The 24,485-nt window shown below is 47.6% G+C and overlaps 1 protein-coding gene across 1 annotated transcript in view; it reads left to right on the top strand.

The window, feature by feature from the left end:
- The window catches only part of SCARA5 (scavenger receptor class A member 5), a 202,323-nt gene that overhangs the window by 13,746 nt on the left and 164,092 nt on the right, over positions 1-24,485 (top strand). Inside the window, exon 3 of the mRNA XM_018568477.1 lies at positions 18,852-18,980. Within this exon, the coding sequence (XP_018423979.1) occupies positions 18,852-18,980 (129 nt within the window). The remainder of the gene's footprint in view (positions 1-18,851; positions 18,981-24,485) is intronic.

The raw sequence follows: 24,485 nt of genomic DNA, 5'->3' as shown, positions 1-24,485 counted from the left end.
CAGAGCCGAGCGATGGTGCATTCACACCCTCGTACAGTCGTCACACTTCATCTCCTTAATATCATTCTGGCGAACGGCTCGCTCTACCGCCAAGAAACCCAAAGTCAGAGTACGAATGTAATGCACAGCTTACTGTGCACCCACAAAATGTTCACAAAGTTCTTATCCGGGAGTTCTTGTCTCCAAACACAATGTGGAACAGGTAAATAAACATGCACAACAGGTGAGTGCAGAGGTGTAACTAGAAAACTTGGGGCCGCGGTCCAAGAAACCATGTAGGGCCCCCATGGCGGTATGGATGTCCTGGGTTTATTGACAAGGATTGGTGACCCATCATAGGTGTCCCATCATAGGTGTGGTGTCCTTTACTTGGTGGTCAGTTGGTTGACCACTTAGTTTTGGGCTGCAAAGTGCCTGCGGTTAACAGATATTGGTCCCCGAGGTGGTGGTGTTGCGGCTTGGGGCTCATTATTAGTCACCTGAAGCCCCGGATACAGGTGATGGGGATAGCATTCTGGTTATTTGAAGTGCCTTCAGGGATATGGAAACCTGGGTTTAATCTGTATAATTGTGTTAATTGGAATGTCGTGGTTATTTTTGTATTTCATTTTGTATTTATTTTTTATATTTTCATTTAAGATACAAGTGGCTTTTGTGGCCTTTGGAAATCCATACAAATCTGGTGTGACTTATTGGGGAAAACAGGTTTTGGGAGGAGGTCACAGTAAGTTAATGGAGGTGGGGGTTTGTTTTTATAAAGGGGAGGGGGTCCCTCTAAAAAATACCCTTGCCATGAAAATGATTCCCTCGCTAAGCCTCCTGAGAAAGGCAGGAACTGACTCTCCCAGGACAAATTAGTTAAAATAATAGCTGAGCTCCACAGATGATCCGTCCATCGGCCATGTTCCCCTCAGCAGATGACCACAAACCACAAGCCTTCGTCATGGGCTACTAAGCAGCTGTTGGTAATAAGACAGAATTCTGCAAAAGGACAAATATCATCATGTCAGCATTACAGAGAAGCAGTCATGACCTCCAAACTGAATAATATTACACAGCTCGGGCTTCTTTAGTGCTGACTGTAAACAATAAATGTGCAGAGCCGGGGACTTTCAGAACCCCATAAGCCTGAGACTCTGTAGGGGGTGACAGCGCCATTGCACTATAATGATGTGGCCTCCACAGAGCCGTAGCTAGCTCCTTTTGCGCCCGAGGCAAGAACAGAAAATTGTAAACAGACGTGTGATGTCACCCGACGCCGCACATGCGCGGCAGCATGTGATGTCATGCACCTGCCTCCAGGATGGTGGTGCGCATTCGTAAAATACTCTGGTGGCCAAATCCAAAATAGCATAAAAATTTGTTTCGTTCAACGAAACTAATGAAAACGTTTTTAGTTTCTATTCATTTCGTCGAAACAAATTTTTCATCTTTGCACATGTCTAACAATATGCCGCTAGGTCGTCCTGAATGACAGCTGCCTCCTCCGCCGCCCCCACACCGGCAGCAGTGCTCCATTTCTCATCGGATCCCTGCTGCCTCTGGGAGAGCAGCAGGGATCTGAGGAGAAGCTGGAGCTTGTGCCGCCCCACTTCTCCCTGCCGAGCCGCGGCTGTGTTGGCTACCCGGCACCCCTGTTGCCATGGTGCCCTGTGCTCGCCATGGCAACAGGAGCGAGGAGGCACAGCCATGCCGGCCCTGGCTGCGCCCCCTCTCAGCTGCGCCTGAGGCGATTGCTTCACTCGCCCCATGGCAGCTACAGCCCTGGGCCTCCAAAACAAAAAGCACTGATGTAAAAACTTTCCATAGCACTAAACTGTGATATTACATGTGCAATACATAAGCACAATATATACAGTTTTGTCATGATCATCAACATGCAACTGTGACAATACTCGGTCAAAAAATGAGCAAGCATGACAATACTTGGGCAATGAATAGCTAATCAGGATAATGCAAAGGCAATACAATGGGAAATCATGACAATACTAAGGCAACGAATAGGCAATTGTGACAATAATAGGGTAATACATGGGCAATTATGACAATACCAGTGCAATGAATAGCCAATCAGGATAATGCATAGGCAATAAATAGGCATTCATGACAATACTAGGGCAACAAATGGGCAATTAGGACAAATCTTGGGCAATAAATGAGCATTCGTGACAATACTACGACAATAAATAAGCAACTATGACAATACCAGGGCAACAAAAAGCCAATCAGGGTACCGCAAAGGCAATAAATGGGAATTCATGACAATACCAGGGCAATGAATAGTCAATCGCAATAATGCATAGGCAACAAACGGGCAATCGTAATAATACAAGGGCAACAATTTGCCAACAATCTAGAGACCTGAGAGTCTAGAGAGTCACTTCATGTTGGCTCTGTCACTAGGCTCCTACTGTATGTCTCAGTCTCTTAGTCCCAGACACTTGTCCTACCCCTCTCCCCAGCATCCTGTGGGTGTGGGTATCTGGAGATGGGGTATTTCTTTAGGTTGATGTGAAACATTCCATCAATTGTGTCCTCAGCGGCATTCTGTGGGATGTTCCCGTTGACCTGAGTGACTCAGAGAAGAGTTCACCTCCACGAGTCATTTTACACAAATTTCCACCAAGTGTGTAAATAGTGCTGGGCTTGCTAACACGAGAGCCCTGCATGGTTTCCAAAAGGAGCATCACGAGTGCAACCTGTAATAAATATTTATTTATTGATAATTAGGGATGCACTGATACCGGTATTTCGGTATCGAGTGCGAGCACCGATATTTTGTTCGGTACTCGCCGATACCGATTACGGAAAATCCCATTAAGGAAGCCAGACAGCGTGTAAAGATAAAAATAAGATAAAACATAAATAATATATTTGACGCCCTTGGAGTTCAGCTTGAAGTTCTGTTCAGATGCTGAAATATTCAGATTTAAAAAAAATAATTATATAATAAGATAAAAATAAAATGAAAAATAATAACAATAAATAAACAAATACTACTAATAATAATATAATAATAAAAAAAAAATAATATATTGACACCTTGGAGTTCAGCTTTAAGTTCTGTTCAGATCAGGGACGTGCGGTCAGGGGAGGCAGGTGGGGCAGATCCTCACCTAGAATTATAGAGGAAAAAGCTGTCAGCTTCAAGTCTGATTTTAAAAAAATAATATAAAATAATAATCATGCAACTTCAGATTTTCTGCTGCTTTACAATAATAAAAAAAAGAACGCAGCTCCATAAAATGTGACTTTGTTTACAAACCAGTTTCATACGACCAGAATTAATTTTTTTTAAATTGTTTTTGGCATTTTGTCGCTTGTTATTCCTTTTAAACGCGCTGTAGGTTTTGTTGTGGTTTTTGGCGCGGCTTTTTTTTTGGTCTAATACTTTCTTGGAAAGACACAAAGGAGGCTCCATTATTTGCATTGTTCAATCTATAGCCCCGTGTCCCTGAATAAACCTGCGCCGAGCAGAGCAGAGCGCTTGGCCCGCATCGGCACGTGATGTTAGCAAAGATTGTAACGCGCGTTTTTTTTAACTGACAGGCCGGTCTGGTTCTAATTACCGGGATTTTTATTGAGCAGGTAATTTTCTTGCGAGGGGGAACGCGTGATCCGGGGGTTTTTTTTGCAGCAAGGGGATAGCGGCGATATATATTACAGACATTAGCACTTCCATCTGCGTCCTCGGAGAACAAAAGGCGATGTTGGCTCGCGTCTTTCTCTCCAACCCGCCCACTCGCTGTCCTCGCAGAACGCTCCAGCCTGCAGCTGTACAAGCAGAGGAGCACACGCTTGATAGCATGACCCATGTATGTGAAGTCCCATCTGCAACCGAGGGGGGAAAAGAAATAGAGAATCACAGTTTCTCGGCATGGACGCGGCCCGTGCCAAAATCTCCATTCTCTCTGGTTTGTTTGCAGGCATCTGGAAGGAGGTGAAGGGAATTATGGCCTCTTAGGCCTTAATGTTGTTTGTTGGGAAGTCATTTATGTCGCATTGTTTCGTTCTGCAGCGAGTGCTAAGAAGAAAAAGCGTGACCGACGTTCCAGAGATGTTTATATTACTTGGTTTCACTTTCCCGGTGAGGATAATATTATTTCTAGGAAATTCGTTTATTTAACACTGACTTCTACAACATGAGACTTTTTTTTTTGTGGCTTGCTGGTCGAAGGGGAAACAGCAGCAGGAAAATAATTGTCCTAAGCAGGGGCGTAACTAGAAATCACAGGGGCCCAAAGCAAAATTTTGTATGGGGCCTTGTGACTTCTAGTTATGGCCCTTGCAGAGCCCACTTGAGATCCCACGCAGCCCACCCGAGGGTGACCCAGCACCCTCTCTATGGTGGGCTCTGCAGGGTCACCGTCAGGTGGGATGGTCACACTCCTTACCTGTCCGCCTCCTCTTCCTGCACGATCGCTGAAAGGCCCCCGTCTCCTCCTGCGTCGCTGGGCCCGCCTCCTTCTCCGTCACCGGGCTCCGCCTCCTCCTCTGCTGCCGACCACGGGCCTCGCCTCCTCCTCCGCTGCCGGGTCCAGCCTGCTCCACCGCCGCTGCTGGCTCTCATTAATATAGAAGAACGCGCTGCTGCACAGATCACTGTCAGTGATCTGAACAGCAACGCATTGTTCTTCACATCCGCCAGGGAAAGCCACCAGTATAAGATGCCATAGCGACCCAAGCGGCCCGCACGGCATCTGGCCAGGCCCCCCCTGTGCCCCGGGCCCCATAGCGGCCCCCCGGGTCGCTATGGAGATTGTTACGCCACTGGTCCTAAGGCTGTGACAGCACTGCATGGTTGGGGATAGATGTAATGCCTTAGTAGTGGCAGCTTGGGCTAGATATAGTCTCTGCTTCTCGTGGTTCCTTGTTCCCACAAATTACACAGCAAACATTGTATATACAGCAAGGGAACCAGGAACTTGTGGCTTGCTGGTCAAGGCTCGGGGAAACAGCAGCAAGAAAACCCTTGTAATAAGATTACAGAATGACAGCACTGCATGATTGGGCATAGATGTAATGCCTTAGTAGCAGCAGCTTGGGCTAGATATAGTATCTTCTATTTGTTCTCCCTTGTTCTCAGGATTTACACAGAAGACATGGTGTATACAGCAAGGGAACCAGGAACTCGTGACTTGCTGGTCAAGGCTCGGGGAAACAGCAGCAGGAAAACCCTTGTAAAAAGATTACAGAATGACAGCACTGCATGGTTGGGCATAGATGTTGGGCATAGATGTAATGCCTTGGGCTAGATAAAGTATCTTCTATTTGTTGTCCCCTGTTCCCAGGATGTACACAGTAGGAAATAGATATACAGCAAGGGAAGCAGGAATTTGTAGCTTGCTGGTCAAGACTCAATGAATCAGTAATAGGAAAATCCTTGTGCTAAGGTTACAGAATGAAAGCACTGCATGGTTGGGCATAGATGTAATGCCTTAGTAGTAGCAGCTTGTGCTAGATATAGTCTCTTCTATTTGTTCTCCCTTGTTCTCAGGATTTACACAGAAGACATGGTGTATACAGCAAGGGAACCAGGAACTCGTGACTTGCGGTTTAAGGCTAGGGGAAAAAGCAGCAGGAAAATCCTTGTCCTAAGGTTACAATGACAACACTGCAGGGTTGGGCATAGATGTAGTGCCTTAGTAATGGCAGCTTAGGTTAGATATAGTCTCTGCTGCTCATTCTCACTTATCCCCAGGAATTACACAGCAGGCATGGGGTATACAGCAAGGGAACCAGGAACTTGTGGCTTGCTGGTCAAGGCTCGGGGAAACAGCAAGTTTAAGGTTACAGAATAACAGCACTACAGGTTGGGCATAGATGTAATGGCTTAGTAGAGGCAGCTTGGGCTAGATATAGTCTCTGCCATTCACTGTTCCTTGCTCCCAAGATTTATACAGCAGGCAATGGGTATGAAGCAAGGGAACCAGGAATTTGTGGCTTGCTGGTCAAGGCCCGGGGGAACAGCAATAGAAAAAATCCTTGCCCTAAGGTTACAGAATGACACCACTGAAAGGTTGGGCATAGATGTAATGCGTTAGTAGTAGCAGCCTGGAGTAGACATCGTCTCTTCTATTCATTGTCCCTGATTTCCCGGGATTTATACAGCAAGGCATGGGGTACGTAGCAAGGGAGCCAGGAACTTAAAAATGTAACAGCCCACACCATTTTATGTTTTTGGCTGTGTGTAAACCTGTTGTCTCACACGGCATAGCCCCATGGACAAAAAATGACCAAAAACGAATGTTCTTAATAAATTTTTTTAGAATGTAATGCGTTGTAATAATACATAATGGCCACTAGATGGAGTTGAGAAAACTAGGAATTAAGAAAATGATTGCGCTGGCCACAGCAGATGAGTATTCACCCTACTGGACATTGTCCTCCTGCTTGGGTAAATGACCTCTATGTGCCCGCTGCAAGATATCGTCCAGATGTCTTCTGTGCTGGGCAAGCCTCTCTCTTATAATGCAATGCCACATCTGTCATTTAAATGGGAACCTCCAAAACCCATGAAAAAGACACCAGACTGACATATGATCGTTCTACAAAATAAAACCCAATTAAAGTGTGATCATTTTGACTTCACGCGCATGTTTATACGTTACACAAACACGCTGACCCACGCCTCGGGGGAAACAGTGATATATGTACACTATATTGCCAAAAGTATTGGGAAATCCCTCCAAATCATTGGATTCAGTTGTTGAGCCAACCCAACGCTGAACCCTACGGACTAAGACTGGGATGCCATTAAAGTTCATGTGCGTGTAAAGGAATCCCAATACTTTTGGCAATATAATGTATCTTTCCCTGAGATCAGTCAGCCGTTGGGGAGTCTGCAGAGGTTGACATGTGCCAACAGGCCTACAGTCAATCCCCAACCCGGCCATTACCGACAGACTTGGATGACGGCCATTGCATGTCAGTGGGTAGCCTAGATTTTGATATTCTCCCAATACCACATGCTGTTCCTGTGTGCCTGTGCTCATCGGATCTGTCACACACATGTCATGGACCCGGAGAGAAGAGCTGGGGACATTAATCCAAACACTGTCAGTGGGAACCGCTGTCTGCAACTAAATTAAAAGCTGAAGGCAAAATCCCAGCTTATAATTACATTTTTTTGAGAATAGAAACAAGCACAGTAGGGGATCTATCAGAGAGAGAAAAAAATTATTTGTGAGGAGTTGTTCATCCAGCAAAGGCTCCATTCATCCAGCTGGATCTCTGCCGGGCCAGTAGCGCTTTTCCTTAGTGTGTACCTGCGCCACCTGCTGGCCTGGGTAGGGGACTGCACGCTTGACTGCTGTATGTTTGTCTGATGTCACACAGTGTGAAGTTTAAAGGGTTTCTGTACTGCGAAAGCAACACCCGAAAAAAAGGTGGAGGGCTAGGGACTAGGTGCCGGTATTGTCTGGGGTCGTCCTGCAGTTGATCGTTCGCCCATTAGTGTCTTACCATAGGGGTGCATGCCTTAGAGGCGCAGGGCTCTGCCTTCCCCGCTGGGTCCCTAATGACTGGTGAGCTGCTGATTGGTGACGTGCACAGGTGAAACTCGAATAATTAGAATATCGTGCAAAAGTAATTGCAGTAAGTGCTGCAAAAGGGGCCCAAACCAAGTACTGAGTACATTTGCATGCTTGTACTTTTCAGAGGTCCGATATTGTTCTATGTACAATCCTTGTTTTATTGATTGCATGTAATAATCTACTTTTTTGAGGTTGTGGATTTGGGGTTCTTGGGGTTTTCATGAGCTGTAAGCCATAATCATCACAATTATGACAAATCACGGCTTGAATTATCTTGCTTTTCATGTAATGAGTCTATCTCATATATTAGTTTCACCTGTTAAGTTGCATTAGTGAAATAAATGAACTTTGCACGATATTCTAATTATTCGAGTTTCACCTGTAATCAAGAAGCAGCAAAAGAGGAGGAGGAAGCGCAGATCCACAGAATGGATGAAGCAGAAGCAGGGAGATCCTTGCAATGCAGGCCCCCAGGTACGGCTTCCTCTCCAGCAAGGAGAACAGTGAGCAGAGCACTAGTGACATCACCAAATGTCACTGCGCATCAGTCAAGGGCAGCAATCTCTTAGATGATCTCACAATGCAGATACACAGCTATGGGGCTACAGAACAGGAGTGCCTAGGCACAGGAGGTGCGCTGCTATTTTCCAGGGGAAATTCAAGGCAACAGGCAGGTATTTCCGGGCACTGCTCAGACACAAACAACATTGGGTTCAGGTTCACTTTAAATTGTGTTCAGTGCTCTGTGTTCTGAGAATCCCGTTCTGCTGTCCTGGATATAACTTAAAGAACTCCAGGCAAATAAAATCTTAACCCATGAAGTAGGGGTATTCCCGCAGTGCAAGGGTTAAGTGCTCATTTTGTCTAGGGAGCTAAAATAACATTATACTCACCCGAACCATGATACGGGCTGGCTCCTAGACTGGTCCCTGGAGTTTCTCTCCCGCTCAGCTCTGACTGTCTAAGGTCCTGTTAGTCATCATGTCCAATATTATTATTATTATACAGGATTTATATAGCGCCAACAGTTTGTACAGCGCTTTACAATACAGTCAGGGCCGTCTCTATAATGAGGCGGTTGCCTTAAGCGGGATCTCATTGGGTTACATGGGGGGCGGCCTACCATCCACTTTCTTTTTTTAAGCAAGTATGTCTTTATTGTGGTATAAAAGATACAATACAATACAAACAGTAGTCATTGTAGGTTCAATCCAATAGATGTACAATCTGAGGGCCAACCGACCACCCAGGCATTTACGTCATGTAAGCATAAGTAAATAACATCAGGCAAGCATGCATGACAGATCAATAATGAATACATCTGGATTTCTAGAGTGTATCTCCATATTAACAGTTAACTACAAGTAAACAAGATGACACGAGAGCCAGGTAGGACGGGGAGGGGAAATTGTTGGTTGTGTTTGGTATCGATTTTCTGAATGAGCATAAGGCGACCATCCACTTTCATGCCAGAGCATCCCAGGTTGCCAAAAGCTTTTAGCAACCTGTGCTTCTCTGGCCGGCATCCCGCCCAGCTCACTGACGTCACTGGTTGCCAGAAGCTGAACGGGAGGCTCTGGTTGGTGTCCTGCACAGCTCCTGGCAACCAGTGACATCAGTGAGCTGGGTGGGATGCTGGACAGCGATACTGTGCACAAGGTAACGTGGCCTGCCAAAATCCCCCCCTGGCAAAAATTGTAGGAACGCCTCTTATTGAATGTGAGAACACCGATGGACATTCCTTTGCTGGAGCGGAGAAGGAGACAGACTAAAGGGGACCGATCTAGGAGCCAGCCAGGATCATGGTTCGAGTGAGTATAGCTCTGTTATTTTGGCTCCCTAGGCAAAATTAGCACTTAACCCTTGCGGTGCAGGGGTAGCCCCAGTGCGAGGTTTAAGATTTGATTTGCCTGGAGTTCTTCTACAATGAGTTCTGCTCTGGTCCCTTGTATTCTTCTGATTGCCTTCAGCCATGATCTTCTGCCTGTCTAATACCTATGTTGCATATCGTCTCCAATGCCGCTGGCAAGCATGTCCCCCATCCGGCCAATCTCTGGCTCAGCCACTTTTTCTAAAATGATGATGTCAGTGGGTCTAAAATAAGGTACAGGTGAAACGCGTGAGATTTGCAATCCTTCAAATTTCATGACTGATTCCCTTCAATCACGGCCATACCCCTACTACATTTCCTCATTGTCCCCTGAAATTCCCAATATAAAGGAAATGGAATGTCATTCTCCTATTATATTCTTCAGAAAGTAAAGCAAACCAGTGACCAGGGCCGGATCTACTCTCTCTGCTGCCCCAAGGCTAGATTCCTCAATGCGACCCCCTACCCGCCAACACCCCCCCTCCATGGAGAAAGGCAGACGGCATACAATGTCGCCAAGATCACTTGTACAAAACAAGCGGCGGCTTCCCCGCTGTACATTTAGCTTGGCTTGTCCAAAGCAGGGCTAAATGTAGAAAACAACTACCCGCCCGGCGCCCGGAACTGCATTTTCCTGGCATCGGGGGATAGGAATTCCACACCCCTGCTGCCCCTCTTCTCCCTGCTGCCTCGAGGCCAGGGCCTTGGTTTGCTTTGTGGGAAATCCGATCCTGCCAATGACGTAAAAGAGGCCCCCTGGTATTTACTTCAACGGGAACCATGGAACTCAGAGAGGAAAGTACACCAACGGAGACCCTGAGATCTATAATAAGCCAATTCCTGATTCACTTTGCTGACATCTGCCCAAAACGGTCTCATTCCTGGGTGGAGTGACTCTTTACGTAGAACATTGGGAACTAGATTCGCAGTGAGATCACTGACACAACCCACATCGCGGTTTTCGACTGCAGCCAAGACATACAATGGTGTCATGAAGATATCTGTCCACTTATCTCCCACTCCGCCCTCTCCAGCATCACTTTCCTGGCGCTGGCAGCTGACATTAACCTAAGCTGGGATTTCCAAAACATGCCGCTCAGAATGGGATGTCTATGTCCAGAAATGTCAATTTCTTTTACATCATCTTCCCAAAATACTGAATCGTGGGGCTGACTTATACAAACCAGAGCAGATTAAAGCTAAGCTAGGTACCCGAAGCTGCCTTAGTACCAGCTCCTGCCATCCCTGCACAACAGCACCCAGACTGGGAGAAGGAGGGGCAGTACTAGGAGCCGATCATTATCATGCTGCACCTGCTCACAGGGAACACAGGAGATGAGAGTAAGCAGAGTTACTGACCTATCAGTGCATTGCTGCTCCTGCATTGTTCAATCAGCAGTCTTCAGGGGGAAATAGAAATGAGTAGAATTAGGGGTTTAAACATTTGGGCTCAAAATCTGGGCATTTTGGCGTCAATACAGAAGGAGAAATGCAGAAAGTTAAAAGCTTTTGTAGCGCTCACCCACGAAGGGGCCGCTGAATATGAACTTGGGCTCTCCTACTTGTTTTGCCAGCCACCGGCCCCTTTCTCAGATCTAGCAACACCGACACTCCGGAACAGAACAGGCTCGAGTCGTGGGGTCTTTTCAGTATTTATTGCACAGGATCAAACAGGAGAGAGGGTTTGGGGATTGTAGGATACCCGGGTACTCCCGGGCTTCCTGATACCGGAAGTATTGGGCCAGGCATCTGAGCATTTGGGCGAGTATAAGTACTCGTCCAAATACTCGGCATCGGCACCAATACCGATTTTGGTGCATCCCTATCCAAAATATTCTCATGGAGTTGCTTATTAATGGACTCATATTTGGTGGGTGGCTGGTGACCTGCGGCATTGACTTGCCTCCACAATCCCATCGTATTATCTCCCGGAGCAATGACCGGTTCATTCCCGGAGCAAACGTGTTTTATAAAAGTTTATAGAAGAGACCCGAATGAGAAGTGACCTCCATGGAGTCACCAGCCAACAGATACAAGATCCACACCCAGCACACATCCCAGGATCACTCACGGCCGATATAAGCTGATCGCTGTGGGAACGGCATTACTCATGTACAACAAACCAATGTGGGATTGTGGTTTCGGGCAGCGGGAAGAATCAGATTTTCATCTCTCTGTGCCAAACGGCTTGGCCAGATGCGATGGACACCTGCAGCACACAGCAGCTTCCTATCTCCGGCACCAAGACAGCAAAGCTGCTGCGTATACGCCGTCCCTTCTAAGAGGACGGAGAATGATCTGAAAGTGATGATATTACATTGTAACCCTGCTTAGAAATACTGTGTATGGGCTTTCCAATTCCCTGGCAGCAACTTCGTGGTTTTGGATGACTCGCTGCTGCAACACCCTGATTTTTATGTGTGAACTGTGCATGTGACTCAGATTGATATACAGGAGGGCCGGTGAAAGATACTAAAGTTATAGGCTCATGTCCTGTTACTACAAGCATTTAAAGCTGAAGATGAATCTGTTTATGTCCTCCACCATTACCACTACTACCACCACTACCACCTCTACCATTACCACTACTACCACCATCACCACTACTACTACTACCACCACCACTACTTCTACCCCCACTACTACCACCACCACCTCCACCACTATCACTACTTCTACCCCCACCACCACTACTCCCACCACCACCTCCACCACTATCACTACTTCTACCCCCACCACCACTACTCCCACCACCACCTCCACCACTATCACTACTTCTACCCCCACCACCACTACTCCCACCACCACCTCCACCACTATCACTACTTCTACCCCCACCACCACTACTCCCACCACCACCTCCACCACTATCACTACTTCTACCCCCACCACCACTACTCCCACCACCACCTCCACCACTATCACTACTTCTACCCCCACCACCACTACTCCCACCACCACCTCCACCACTATCACTACTTCTACCCCCACCACCACTACTCCCACCACCACCTCCACCACTATCACTACTTCTACCCCCACCACCACTACTCCCACCACCACCTCCACCACTATCACTACTTCTACCCCCACCACCACTACTCCCACCACCACCTCCACCACTATCACTACTTCTACCCCCACCACCACTACTCCCACCACCACCTCCACCACTATCACTACTTCTACCCCCACCACCACTACTCCCACCACCACCTCCACCACTATCACTACTTCTACCCCCACCACCACTACTCCCACCACCACCTCCACCACTATCACTACTTCTACCCCCACCACCACTACTCCCACCACCACCTCCACCACTATCACTACTTCTACCCCCACCACCACTACTCCCACCACCACCTCCACCACTATCACTACTTCTACCCCCACCACCACTACTCCCACCACCACCTCCACCACTATCACTACTTCTACCCCCACCACCACTACTCCCACCACCACCTCCACCACTATCACTACTTCTACCCCCACCACCACTACTCCCACCACCACCTCCACCACTATCACTACTTCTACCCCCACCACCACTACTCCCACCACCACCTCCACCACTATCACTACTTCTACCCCCACCACCACTACTCCCACCACCACCTCCACCACTATCACTACTTCTACCCCCACCACCACTACTCCCACCACCACCTCCACCACTATCACTACTTCTACCCCCACCACCACTACTCCCACCACCACCTCCACCACTATCACTACTTCTACCCCCACCACCACTACTCCCACCACCACCTCCACCACTATCACTACTTCTACCCCCACCACCACTACTCCCACCACCACCTCCACCACTATCACTACTTCTACCCCCACCACCACTACTACCACCACCACCTCCGCCACTACCACTACTTCTACCCCACCACCATTACTACCACCACCACCTCCACCACTATCACTACTTCTACCCCCACCACCTCTACCATTACCACTACTACCACCATCACCACTACTACTGCTACCACCACCACTATTACCACCACCACCACCACCACCACTACTACTACCACCACTGCCACCTCCACCACTACCACTACTTCTACCCCCACCACCACTACTACCACCACCACCTCCGCCACTACCACTACTTCTACCCCCACCACCACTACTACCACCACCACCTCCGCCACTACCACTACTTCTACCCCCACCACCTCTACCATTACCACTACTACCACCATCACCACTACTACTGCTACCACCACCACTATTACCACCACCACCACCACCACCACTACTACTACCACCACTGCCACCTCCACCACTACCACTACTTCTACCCCCACCACTACTACTACCACCTCCACCACTACCACTACTTCTACTACCACCTCCACCACTACCACTACTTCTACCCCACCACTACTACTATCACCTCCACCACTACCACTACTTCTACCCCCACTACTACCACCACTACCTCCACCATTACCACTACTACCACCACTACCACCTCCACCACTACCACTACTTCTACCCCCACCACTACTACTACCACCTCCACCACTACCACTACTTCTACTACCACCTCCACCACTACCACTACTTCTACTACCACCTCCACCACTACCACTACTTCTACTACCACCTCCACCACTACCACTACTTCTACCCCACCACTACTACTATCACCTCCACCACTACCACTACTTCTACCCCCACCACCACTACTACCACAGCCACCTCCGCCACTACCACTACTTCTACCCCCACCACCACTACTACCACCACTACCACCTACACCACTACTTCTACCCCCACCACCACCACCTCCACCACTACCACTACTTCTACCCCCACCACCACTACTACCACCTCCACCACTACCACTACTTCTCCCCCCACCACTACTACTACCACCTCCACCACTACCACTACTTCTCCCCCCACCACTACTACTACCACCTCCACCACTACCACTACTTCTCCCCCCACCACTACTACTACCACCTCCACCACTACCACTACTTCTCCCCCCACCACTACTACTACCACCTCCACCACTACCACTACTTCTCCCCCCACCACTACTACTACCACCTCCACCACTACCACTACTTCTCCCCCCACCACTACTACTACCACCTCCACCACTACCACTACTTCTCCCCCCACCACTACTACTACCACCTCCACCACTACCACTACTTCTCCCCCCACCACTACTACTACCACCTCCACCACTACCACTACTTCTCCCCCCACCACTACTACTACCACCTCCACCACTACCACTACTTCTCCCCCCACCACTACTACTACCACCTCCACCACTACCACTACTTCTCCCCCCACCACTACTACTACCACCTCCACCACTACCACTACTTCTCCCCCCACCACTACTACTACCACCTCCACCACTACCACTACTTCTCCCCCCACCACTACTACTACCACCTCCACCACTACCACTACTTCTCCCCCCACCACTACTACTACCACCTCCACCACTACCACTACTTCTACCCCCATTACTACCACCACTACCTCCACCATTACCACTACTACCACCACTACCACCTCCACCACTACCACTACTTCTACCCCCACCACCACTACTACCACAGCCACCTCCGCCACTACCACTACTTCTACCCCCACCACCACTACTACCACCTCCACCACTACCACTACTTCTACCCCCACTACTACCACCACTACCTCCATTATTACCACTACTACCACCACTACCACCTCCACCACTACCACTACTTCTACCCCCACCACCACTTCTACCCCCACCACCACTTCTACCCCCAGCATCAGGGCTCTCAAGAGCCCTGATGCAAGCAGTGGGCTGGCTCTTGGGAGGAGTTATGCAAATATTGGTGGGTGGATGCCAGTCTGGAGCAGTGGGCATTCCTAGACAGGCTGTATTTGAATGCAGACCGCCCTAGGTAACGCCTGCATGTGATGCATGTGAGAGGAATGATGATGCTGGATGTCCTCTAGCCAGGAAATGAGGCGGGCTCTATCTGCAGCTTCTAATGTACATTGTGAGACGCTCCCAGTGTGCAGTGAAATCAGAGGCTTTGGTGGTGTTTGTTACAAGGAGGGGGTTGTTGCTGGTGGTGCCCATTACCAGGATGGGGGGGTAGGGTGGTTTGGGGGGTGCTGCTGGTGCATGTTTCAGCTAGGGAGGAGGTGCAGGCAATTGCGGTAGGTTACCTCTGGCTCGGTCCAGCGTCCCGTCCGGCTCACTAACGTCACTGGTTGCCAGGAGCTGGGCATGACGCCGGCCAAAGCGACACAGGTTTCTAAGCTCTTAGCAGCATGGGACACTCTGGCCACAAAGGGGGCAGCAGGCACACTGCACCCCCCACTTGACCCAAAGAGATGCCGCCTCGGCTTGGGCTGCCTCATTATAGGTATGGCCCTGATGGGAGTGTGGCATCATCTGTAAACACAGAACTGAGCAGAAGAAGAGAAGCCAACTATCTATCTATCTTGAGTATTCCTCCTGAACTCTGAAGATGTATAAATCCGCAATAAATATAAAACATCTTGTTCCGTAATAAGTTCCCTCTGCCAGTTAAAGTGAAGCACAGAGTGTATCGGAAGAGAGTTCCCCTTTAAATGTCAGTTCAGGTCACAGGTTTGTGTCATTCGTGGTTTTGCCGTGGCGGTTTAAACCACCATGTCCCAGGGGGAAGGGGGGCTCAGCTCCGTCCCCGGTGCCAGTGTCCACATCTTCTTGAATCTCCTCCAGGCCTGTTGGAGGTGCCAGATGAGCAGCTGTGTAAATGTTTTCATCCTTAAGAACGAGCTTGTTTGCTATTTATCATGAAGTGTCACATAGTTGGAGGAAGAGCCCCGATTCAATGGGTAATGTGAACGCGTGGCCATGTGTGAAAACACGGGGAGACGTAACATGTGTGTAGCATTATTATGGAGACCGAGAGCTATGCCGAATCCGGCCTGAGGGTCTCGGGGGTCCATCTCCAGTTACGTCCAATGAAGAAAGGTTTCCTGGCCGGCATTCTCAGCAGCTCCTCATTGTCACCCACAGCTCATCCCGGCTAAAGTTCCTGTTGAGGGTCCAATGCTCTAATTACTTTCTATCCATCCAACTTTACAAGCTTCGGTTTCCATAAAGCAAGATTAGAATATACACCAATTAAAGTGGACTGAACCCAGAAAGAGAAGACGTGACCTCTTATGGGGAACATCTAGAAAGGTTCATTGTATCTAAGCAGCACCCTAAAACATTGATGTTTCATTGTGAATTGGGTACTTCCTGTACCTTGAGCCTCATAGCGATATATCTATAGTGTGAGGTCATCTAAGGCACTACTGCCCCTGACTGCTCCTCTCACCAGATTTGGAGGTCATGTCACTATTGTGCTGTTCACTGTTCTCCTTGCTGGAGAGGAAGCTGTACCTGAGGACCTGCAGTGCAAGAATCTCCCTGCTTCAATCTGTAGATCTGTGCTTCCTCCACCTCTATCATAACCCCCGCCAGTCATCAGATCGCTAGTCTTTGCGGGAATGGGGAGGTGGTGCCAACTCTAACATGAGGAAGCAAAGTCCTGCCTCTGCCAAGATGTCCACCACTATGTGTCTCACTCACCTCTCATGGGATTGGAGTGACAGTGCCACAACCAATCAGGAGACATATCTGGTTATGACCCTCTAACCCCTCCCACTTTCAGACAAAACCCCTCCCAATGGGGCCCTAGAATCTCAGACCATTTCAGGTCTTCCAATACTACTTCAAACTTTCTCTATCAGTTCAACACAAATCATCTGGGACGCATTAATGTCTGTGCGCATAACTCGCGACTGATGTGACTTTATCAGCAAATTCTTAGCTGACCAGGCCGATGGTGGGATCAAACACGACAAAAATCATGACTTCCCCCTTCTCATCTCACCCGTCCTATCCGGGGCCGATGCAGAGAAGGTGTCTTCATATATTCTACGCCGGGATCCTGTTCAGATTTGATAGATTAAACCCACAAGCATTCTCCAACCACAATTTATTGCGCCTTTTGTTTTACGTACATCTGTTTCCCTTTTGTGGCTTTTTTCTCTTCACCCGGGCGCGTTCGAGGCGGACGGGGGAAGATATTTGACTTGCTAATGATATATTTTTTTTACTGCGTCAAGCACTTCGGCACCATTATTTCATTAAACCCAGTCATAATAATGGAGATATATTACATTTATATGCAGCTTTGCTAAGTTAAACTTCATAAAGTTCTCATTTTGTATTAATGACATTCAGATGGATGGAAGTATTAACCACCTGGACTTTAAATCTGGATAACATGAGTGAGATGGCTGTTTCGTAGTGTGATAGAAGTGGGGAGCAGCGGTGAGGTGGAAGAGCTGGAGCATTGCCTGCAAGAGGTCTGGCTACCCTACACTGAACATTAGGTTTTAGGTGAACGTTAATCAGGGTTATCCGCAGACTTCTTATAGTGACTCTGCTGTTACATAGTATTTAAGGTTGAATAAAATGTCCATCAATTCCAACCTGTTGTGTGTGTGCGTATAGGTCCATGAGTGTTCTCATTCTTAAGAGTACCTGTACCCTTGTACATTTCTGTACCTAGGGACCTGTACCATGGACCTATACACACACGCACACACACAACAGGTTGGACTTGATGGACTTATGTCTTTATTCAACCTCAAATACTATGTAACTATGTAACAGCAGAGTCACTATAAGAAGTCTGCCAGCTCAGCTCACTTGCTTTGGCTATGAGAAGAGATTTCAGCTGGAAAAATTAGACTCTGCAGGGGTGGTCAGGGAACCCTAGTAGGAAGAACTCAGCTCCATGGACTGTATTAGACGTAAAGATGTCAGCGAAGCTTAGACCACCAGAGCCCGGCGGAGAAAAGGCTGCGGGGATCATTCTATCAGCCAAGCGGGATGGAGGATCAGGTGAGTATTTCTTCTTTATGTGAGCCACCTAGAGAAAAACGAGCCGCAAACCCTCGTAGTGCCGGTGTAGCCCCACTGCAAAGATTAATTTTTATACAACCTGGAGTTCTACTTTAACAAATCCTGTTTTGCATTAAAAGAATAGTTTGTGGTCCACCTAACTGGAGGTGTTGCGGGGAAGGGGGGGGGGGGGTGCTAAAAGGTGTCCTGCATTTCATAAAGTTGAAAAATATGCATTTATATATCTTAATATGTATCTGATTTATTTATTTAGAGCTTTGTATCAGGCTTAAAATATGGACAGTTGTGTAGGAAAGAGGGACAAGGGGCTTGGTTTCCAAAACAAGGGCTGCTCCTCTTGGAGAGGGGATGTTGGGGGTCATTTAGAAGTGTGTATGGGGATCTGAATGGAGATAATTTTGGGCACTCATGAGGTTTTCCTAATTTCTGTACAAATATGTTGGCCTTCTATTCTCACTTTTGAAACCTTTATCCGTGTGTGCAGGTCCTGCAAACGGCAGAAAACCATCTCGTCGATGTGGGCAACTGGGCTCAATAGCAGCCCTGAAGTATGCTGTGGTCGGCCTGTATCTACTAGTCTTTCTCATCCTTGTTGGAGTCTTCATTTTGGCAGGTAGGACACTGATGGGTTTGGGGCCTCTACTACCTTGACCTCTTTATAAATGATATGGAGTTTGGCATTCAGAGAGTACCTGTTGTATGCTTGCAGATGACACAAAGCTATGTAGTTGAATAGAGTCCCTACAAGATGTCTCTAACTTGTAACCCGACCTGGATGCATTGGTTGATTAGGCAACACCTTGGCAAATGAGGTTGAATGTTGCGGGCTAAATCATGCATGCGTCATACAATCTAGGTGGAGTAAAGCTGGTAGAGTCAATGTTGGGGAAGGATCTGGGATTTCTGGTTGACCATACACTTAGTGATAGCATTCAATGGCAAGATACAATTTCTAGAGCAAACACAAAGCATCAGTGAGACCTCATCTGTAATATGCAGTTCAGTTTTGGGCACCTATTCACAAAAAGGATGTTGGGGTACTGGAGAGAGTGCCGAGAAGGGCAACTGAATTGATCAAAACCATGGAGGAGCTCAGCTATGAGGAAAGATTAACTGAACTCAATGTATTAAAATGTTATATGTCACTCATTACAGTGAGTTGGACTCTTATCATTTGGTCTGGTGGTCCTTTCAAACGTTCATACTGTAGACATTTAAAAAAAAAAAACTCTTGCATGTGATGCTGGCTGGAGGAACAAGACGGTGCTAGGGAACTACAAACTGCTCCTCCAGCCAATGAGGGAACGGTACATACCAAGTCTCCTTTTATCTTATCTGGTTAAAGGATCTCTAGTATGAAATGTGCCTTAGAGCTGTGAAAATGTGGAATTGACCTTCCTAGGGTCTACTTTTACCCAACTGGATGTGTTTTGAAATGCACAAAATATAAATGGCTATTGTTATTACGTGTAAGAAGCAATGTTCTGAAATGTTGATCCGGGAAGATTCTGGGTATATTGTTATTTTCCTGATGGAACAAATTGGGCCAAGTGTCTTACTTCAACCTATGTAACCTGACTGTAGCTATGTACCAAGCCAAACCCCACCCACATTTTGGGTTGAAGGATCCTATCACGTACCTGGTGGAGGACCGATTAGCTGAGGAGGCCTCCCTTGCTGCTCTTGTCTCACATCCCTGAATGTGGAAACAGGGAGCGAGTAGACAGAGAGAAGCACGGGTGCCAAAGTGCCTGGTAGAAGTCCAGCAACTGGGTCCCTGGAAGGATGAGCGGGGCTGGTGCACAGCTATGATGTCAGCGAGGTTTGCAGCAGAAACTGGAGCGAGGTCAAACAAGCCAGGGGTCAAGCCAGACGGTCAGCACGGTACAGAAGGAGCAGGCAGAGTCCAGATAACAAGCAGAGGTCAGGGAGCAATCAGCCGAAGTCAGCAGCAATCCGGGTCGAGGTAATAGGCAACAGATCAGCAGGAGCACAAGCTTAAAGACCTTTCAGCACTGACCTATTGGTCCAGCTGGTTTAAATAGAAACATATATTAGAGGGCCGTGAGTCATTTCCTGTGTGCCACTGTATCACTTCCTGTGCGCCACGGTGTCACTTCATGTGTGCAGCATTCTGTTGTGTGCGCGCTAACGCATGTTTTCAGGGAACCCAGAAGGCTGGGACCCGCGCATGAGTAGTAGCGTGCATGCTCCCGGCTATGGCCTTACAGATCCCTTATTTCAAGAGGAGCCTTTTGAGAATATTTTCACCAGATCCATGCCTGTCCAATGTACAATAACTTTTTCTAAAGGAGAAGAATGTGTTTCATGAAACTTTTTTGACCCCAAAACATGTTGTAGAGAGTTGGAAGGTCATCAGTAATGCCCAACCAGCAGCCCAAAGTTGCCATGTTGGCCTTCTACATGATCTTCACAGTCCTGATCTACATCCTGGTCACAGTCCGGGCACTTATTAGAATGCAGATTTAGCCTGTAAGGGGAACATTGCATTGCTGGCCTTGCTGACATTTGGTGGCCATCAGCCTTTGTGTTATTTAGAACTCTTATTCTGCTGCGCTGAAGGTTTTCATTTAAAGCATAACAAAACCCAAGGCAAAAGTTTTCTGAGGGTTTGATAACAGTGAAAGAGCAACTTTTTAAAATCAGTTTTTATTAGACACGTGCGATTCGTTTTGTTCCAAATCAAAATTCGTACATAGTTTCCAAAATTCCGTCATTCGGACACATCTGAATTTCTGAATCCCAATGCATCCGAATGTGTCCGAATCAGAATTTCCATTTCCGAATTTCAGATCCCGTCCGAATTGCGTTCAAAAAGAAATTGAATCGGACATGTGACTTTTCTGGCCAATCAGATGTGTTTTTTGGTTTAATTGATCTGAATGGGTCAGAATCCAGATTTTCGTTTTGCATTCGGGAGTTAGGTGCCGCGCGTGTCGGGATCCTCTAGCAGTCGCTGGCCAGCTAAATTAGGACCCCACCTGGAGCTCCTCCCACCGGACCAGCTCTGACTCGCCGCTGCTCTCCGCACCAAAGGTAAGTGAAAAAAAAACATAGTGCAAGCATCGGGGCATTTTGACAAGTATAAGCAAAAAATGCCCTGTTTTTTCCGCCCTCACCCTGCAGCGCCCTCAGGCGGCCGCTTGCCTTGCCTTGCGGTAGCGCCGGGCCTGCTTATATATACATAAAACTAAAACTGATGCTCCAAGACCCGAATGGAGTCCGAATTCCCGAATAGCATTCGAGAGCTCCCGAATACCATTCAGGTCTGCAAGCCGCAGCTTTAATATGGCTCCCAGACCCGTATCGCTTTCTGGAGCTCCCAAATGAAATTTGGAAATTCTGATACCGAATGCCATTCGGGTCTGGGAGCTTCAGCTTTAGTATTAATATCTGTATATGGTTTTCTGTGGTATTCGCAACGAATATTCGTAAACTGATCTGAAACTTACGAACATTCGGATTTTGTCCAAATACGAAACCCGAACCGAATAGAATTTTGGATCTGAATCCCGAAATAGATCCGAACCAAATTTTTCCGCAGCTTACATGTCTTTTTTTTTAATACTTAACAATTTTTGTTTCTTGAAGTCCATCAATAGGGTTTGGGTCCGGCAGCTGGCTATTGCGGCCTGAGCACTGCATCCTGGGAAGAAGGTGAGAGGGCCACTTACCCCCTTATACTTAGAAGTACCAAGTATTTCCTAAAGCTCTTTGGGGGGGGGGGGGGGTTCAGGGGTTGGATTGGGTGCGTAGAGAAGGTAAGTATTAGTAGATAGGTAGGATGCCCAGTTAGGAGAACCCATGACCTTGCCATGCATGGACACAGTGGCAAATTTTTTTAAAGTTCCATCAAAACCATTTTTCATAATTGCTTACAGAGATGAAGAGTTTTATTGTAGCTGTAGTTTTGTTCCACTCTAGCTGAATAATGTTCCAACTGAGACCAAACTAATTACACAACTTTTTCCCGAGCCTTTTAGGCAAATTGATTGCATCACAACTCCGAGCCGTGTGTAAACAGTAAATCTATAGCACGGCTAGGACACAATTTACTCTAAGAGAAGTGAGGACTCAGGAAAAAAGCAGAAGGTCATCCTTGGCAGGAGGAAAGCTACAGAGCCGAGATGAAAACCACATTCTGTGACTCCATAACGTACAATGATGTGTCTTATTTCATATCCACAACTTAATATGTTCCTGGCCTTAAAGCTCATACATTATTGCACCATGCAGTTTCCTGGAGCTGCTGATGAACTTTTTCAGTCATGTGTACTCTAAACATAGCAATGTAAAAGTTTATATACATAATAACTCCAGTGGAACCTTATACGTTTTTGGGTTGTGTGGTGGTATTCATTTAACCAGTTGAGTCCCAGGTGCCAACCGCGTAGGGGCAGCGGCTATTGGGTCATGTAAAAACGACATCAGTGATTAGAGTCTTCTGTGGTTCCCTGCTGGTGGTGGGAGGTAGGCTGGAAATCCATTGAGGAGGCACGCTGCATTGTGTTTCCATTGGAAGTGATGTAAAGTAAGGTGTACAGCACTTTCCCTTAGTACGGAGGCAGGGGCAGAGCTGTTGCAGCTCTGTCCAGCGTCTCCCTGCAGCAACAGGTCACTACTGCTATAGTTTGATTGCGGCCAACAATGGATGACTATTAGAGGTAACCTGTTGCTGTACATAGGGTTGCCACCTGTCCAGGATTCACCAGGACAGTCCGGGTTTTGAATGCTGTGTCCGGGTTTCATGACAGCAGAGACCCAAAGACAAGATGTCAGGCAGACAGGGGCAACCAAAATTAAGATAGGGGCTACTGGTCCCCCACTAAAAAAAGCCTCAACTGTGTTTATTACATAGGAATGGGCGGGGCTATTTACATATGAATAAGCCACGGCTCCTTCTCCCCAAAAAAATGTCCGCGCATCTCTAGAGTGTTCGGGTTTTGTTTGAAGAAAAGCTGGCAACCCTAGCTGTACAGCTGCATGGGGGAATCTGGATTTTCAGGTCTCTACTGATCAAATCCAGGACCATCCTTGGAAAAAAGTGCAAAAATTGAATATAAAAGTGTACACACACATGGGGTTCATTTACATACTGGGTATGCCATCTATACAGCACCAACGCCCATAGACAGACAGGAACAGATAGAAAATACATGTCAGCACCATCTAGGGGTGCTAGTGCCGCGCGAACCCTTCTTGTAACACTATCCCCACTTCAACCCCAACACTAACCCGCAACTCTAACACTTCTCTTCACACAAGCCCTTCTTGTAACCCTAACCCTAATCCTCCCTGTAACCTGCAGTGCTGCGGCACCCTTTCTTTCCAAACGGTGAGCAACAGGCGAGCCCTCTGACTTTTCCTGCTCCACAAGTGTTGTCACAGAAGGGACAATTGTGTGAATCTTCCTGCACTCCTTACCGGATCTCCTAGGAGATGATGTCTGTAATAGGGTGCTTGTAGCGACCACGGAGGCACCGTGTAGTCAAGTAGTAATTCCAAAAGATGTCACCAGCACTCCAAAAGTAGATTCAATATATTTTAATGACAACGGTCATTCAAAATCACAAGTACTTTCGGGGCCACGTTGGGTCCCCATCATCAGGCTCAGAACAGAAGGGAAGACACACTTAGGGCCCATTCACACCACATCCAGATCATCTGCAGACCAGACCAGATTGTCTCCAGACCCCAAAATGCATCCTAATTTATCCCAATGCTCTCTCTGGCCTCTGTTCACACAGCGCAGTCCGTTCCAGACCTAGACCAGAAAAATACTGCGTGTCTCATTTCGGCTGGTCTGGAATGCACTGGAACTGCGGGCAGGATCACACCATTTTCCTAAACAGATCTGGTCTGGAAAATAGTGTGAACCTGCCCTAAAAGCATTTCTCCAGGGAAAAAAAAAATCTCTTGCAGTGGGGCGACCCCTGCACTGTAAGGGTTAACTGCTCATTGATGTCTGGGGGTATTATGTAAAGGACTTTTACTGATTCCCGCTCCCACGGGCAGGGCCGGATTTATTCTCTCTCTGCTGAGCCAAGGCCAGGTTCCTCAATGCGCCCCCCCTAACCATCAAACCCCCCCCCCCCCC

This window comes from Nanorana parkeri, unplaced genomic scaffold (genome assembly GCF_000935625.1).
Source record: "Nanorana parkeri isolate BGI_ZX_2015 unplaced genomic scaffold, ASM93562v1 scaffold1192, whole genome shotgun sequence".
Lineage (NCBI taxonomy): Eukaryota > Metazoa > Chordata > Amphibia > Anura > Dicroglossidae > Nanorana > Nanorana parkeri.
Note: the sequence above shows the minus strand (reverse complement) of the source record. Positions and strands in the feature narration are given on the sequence as shown.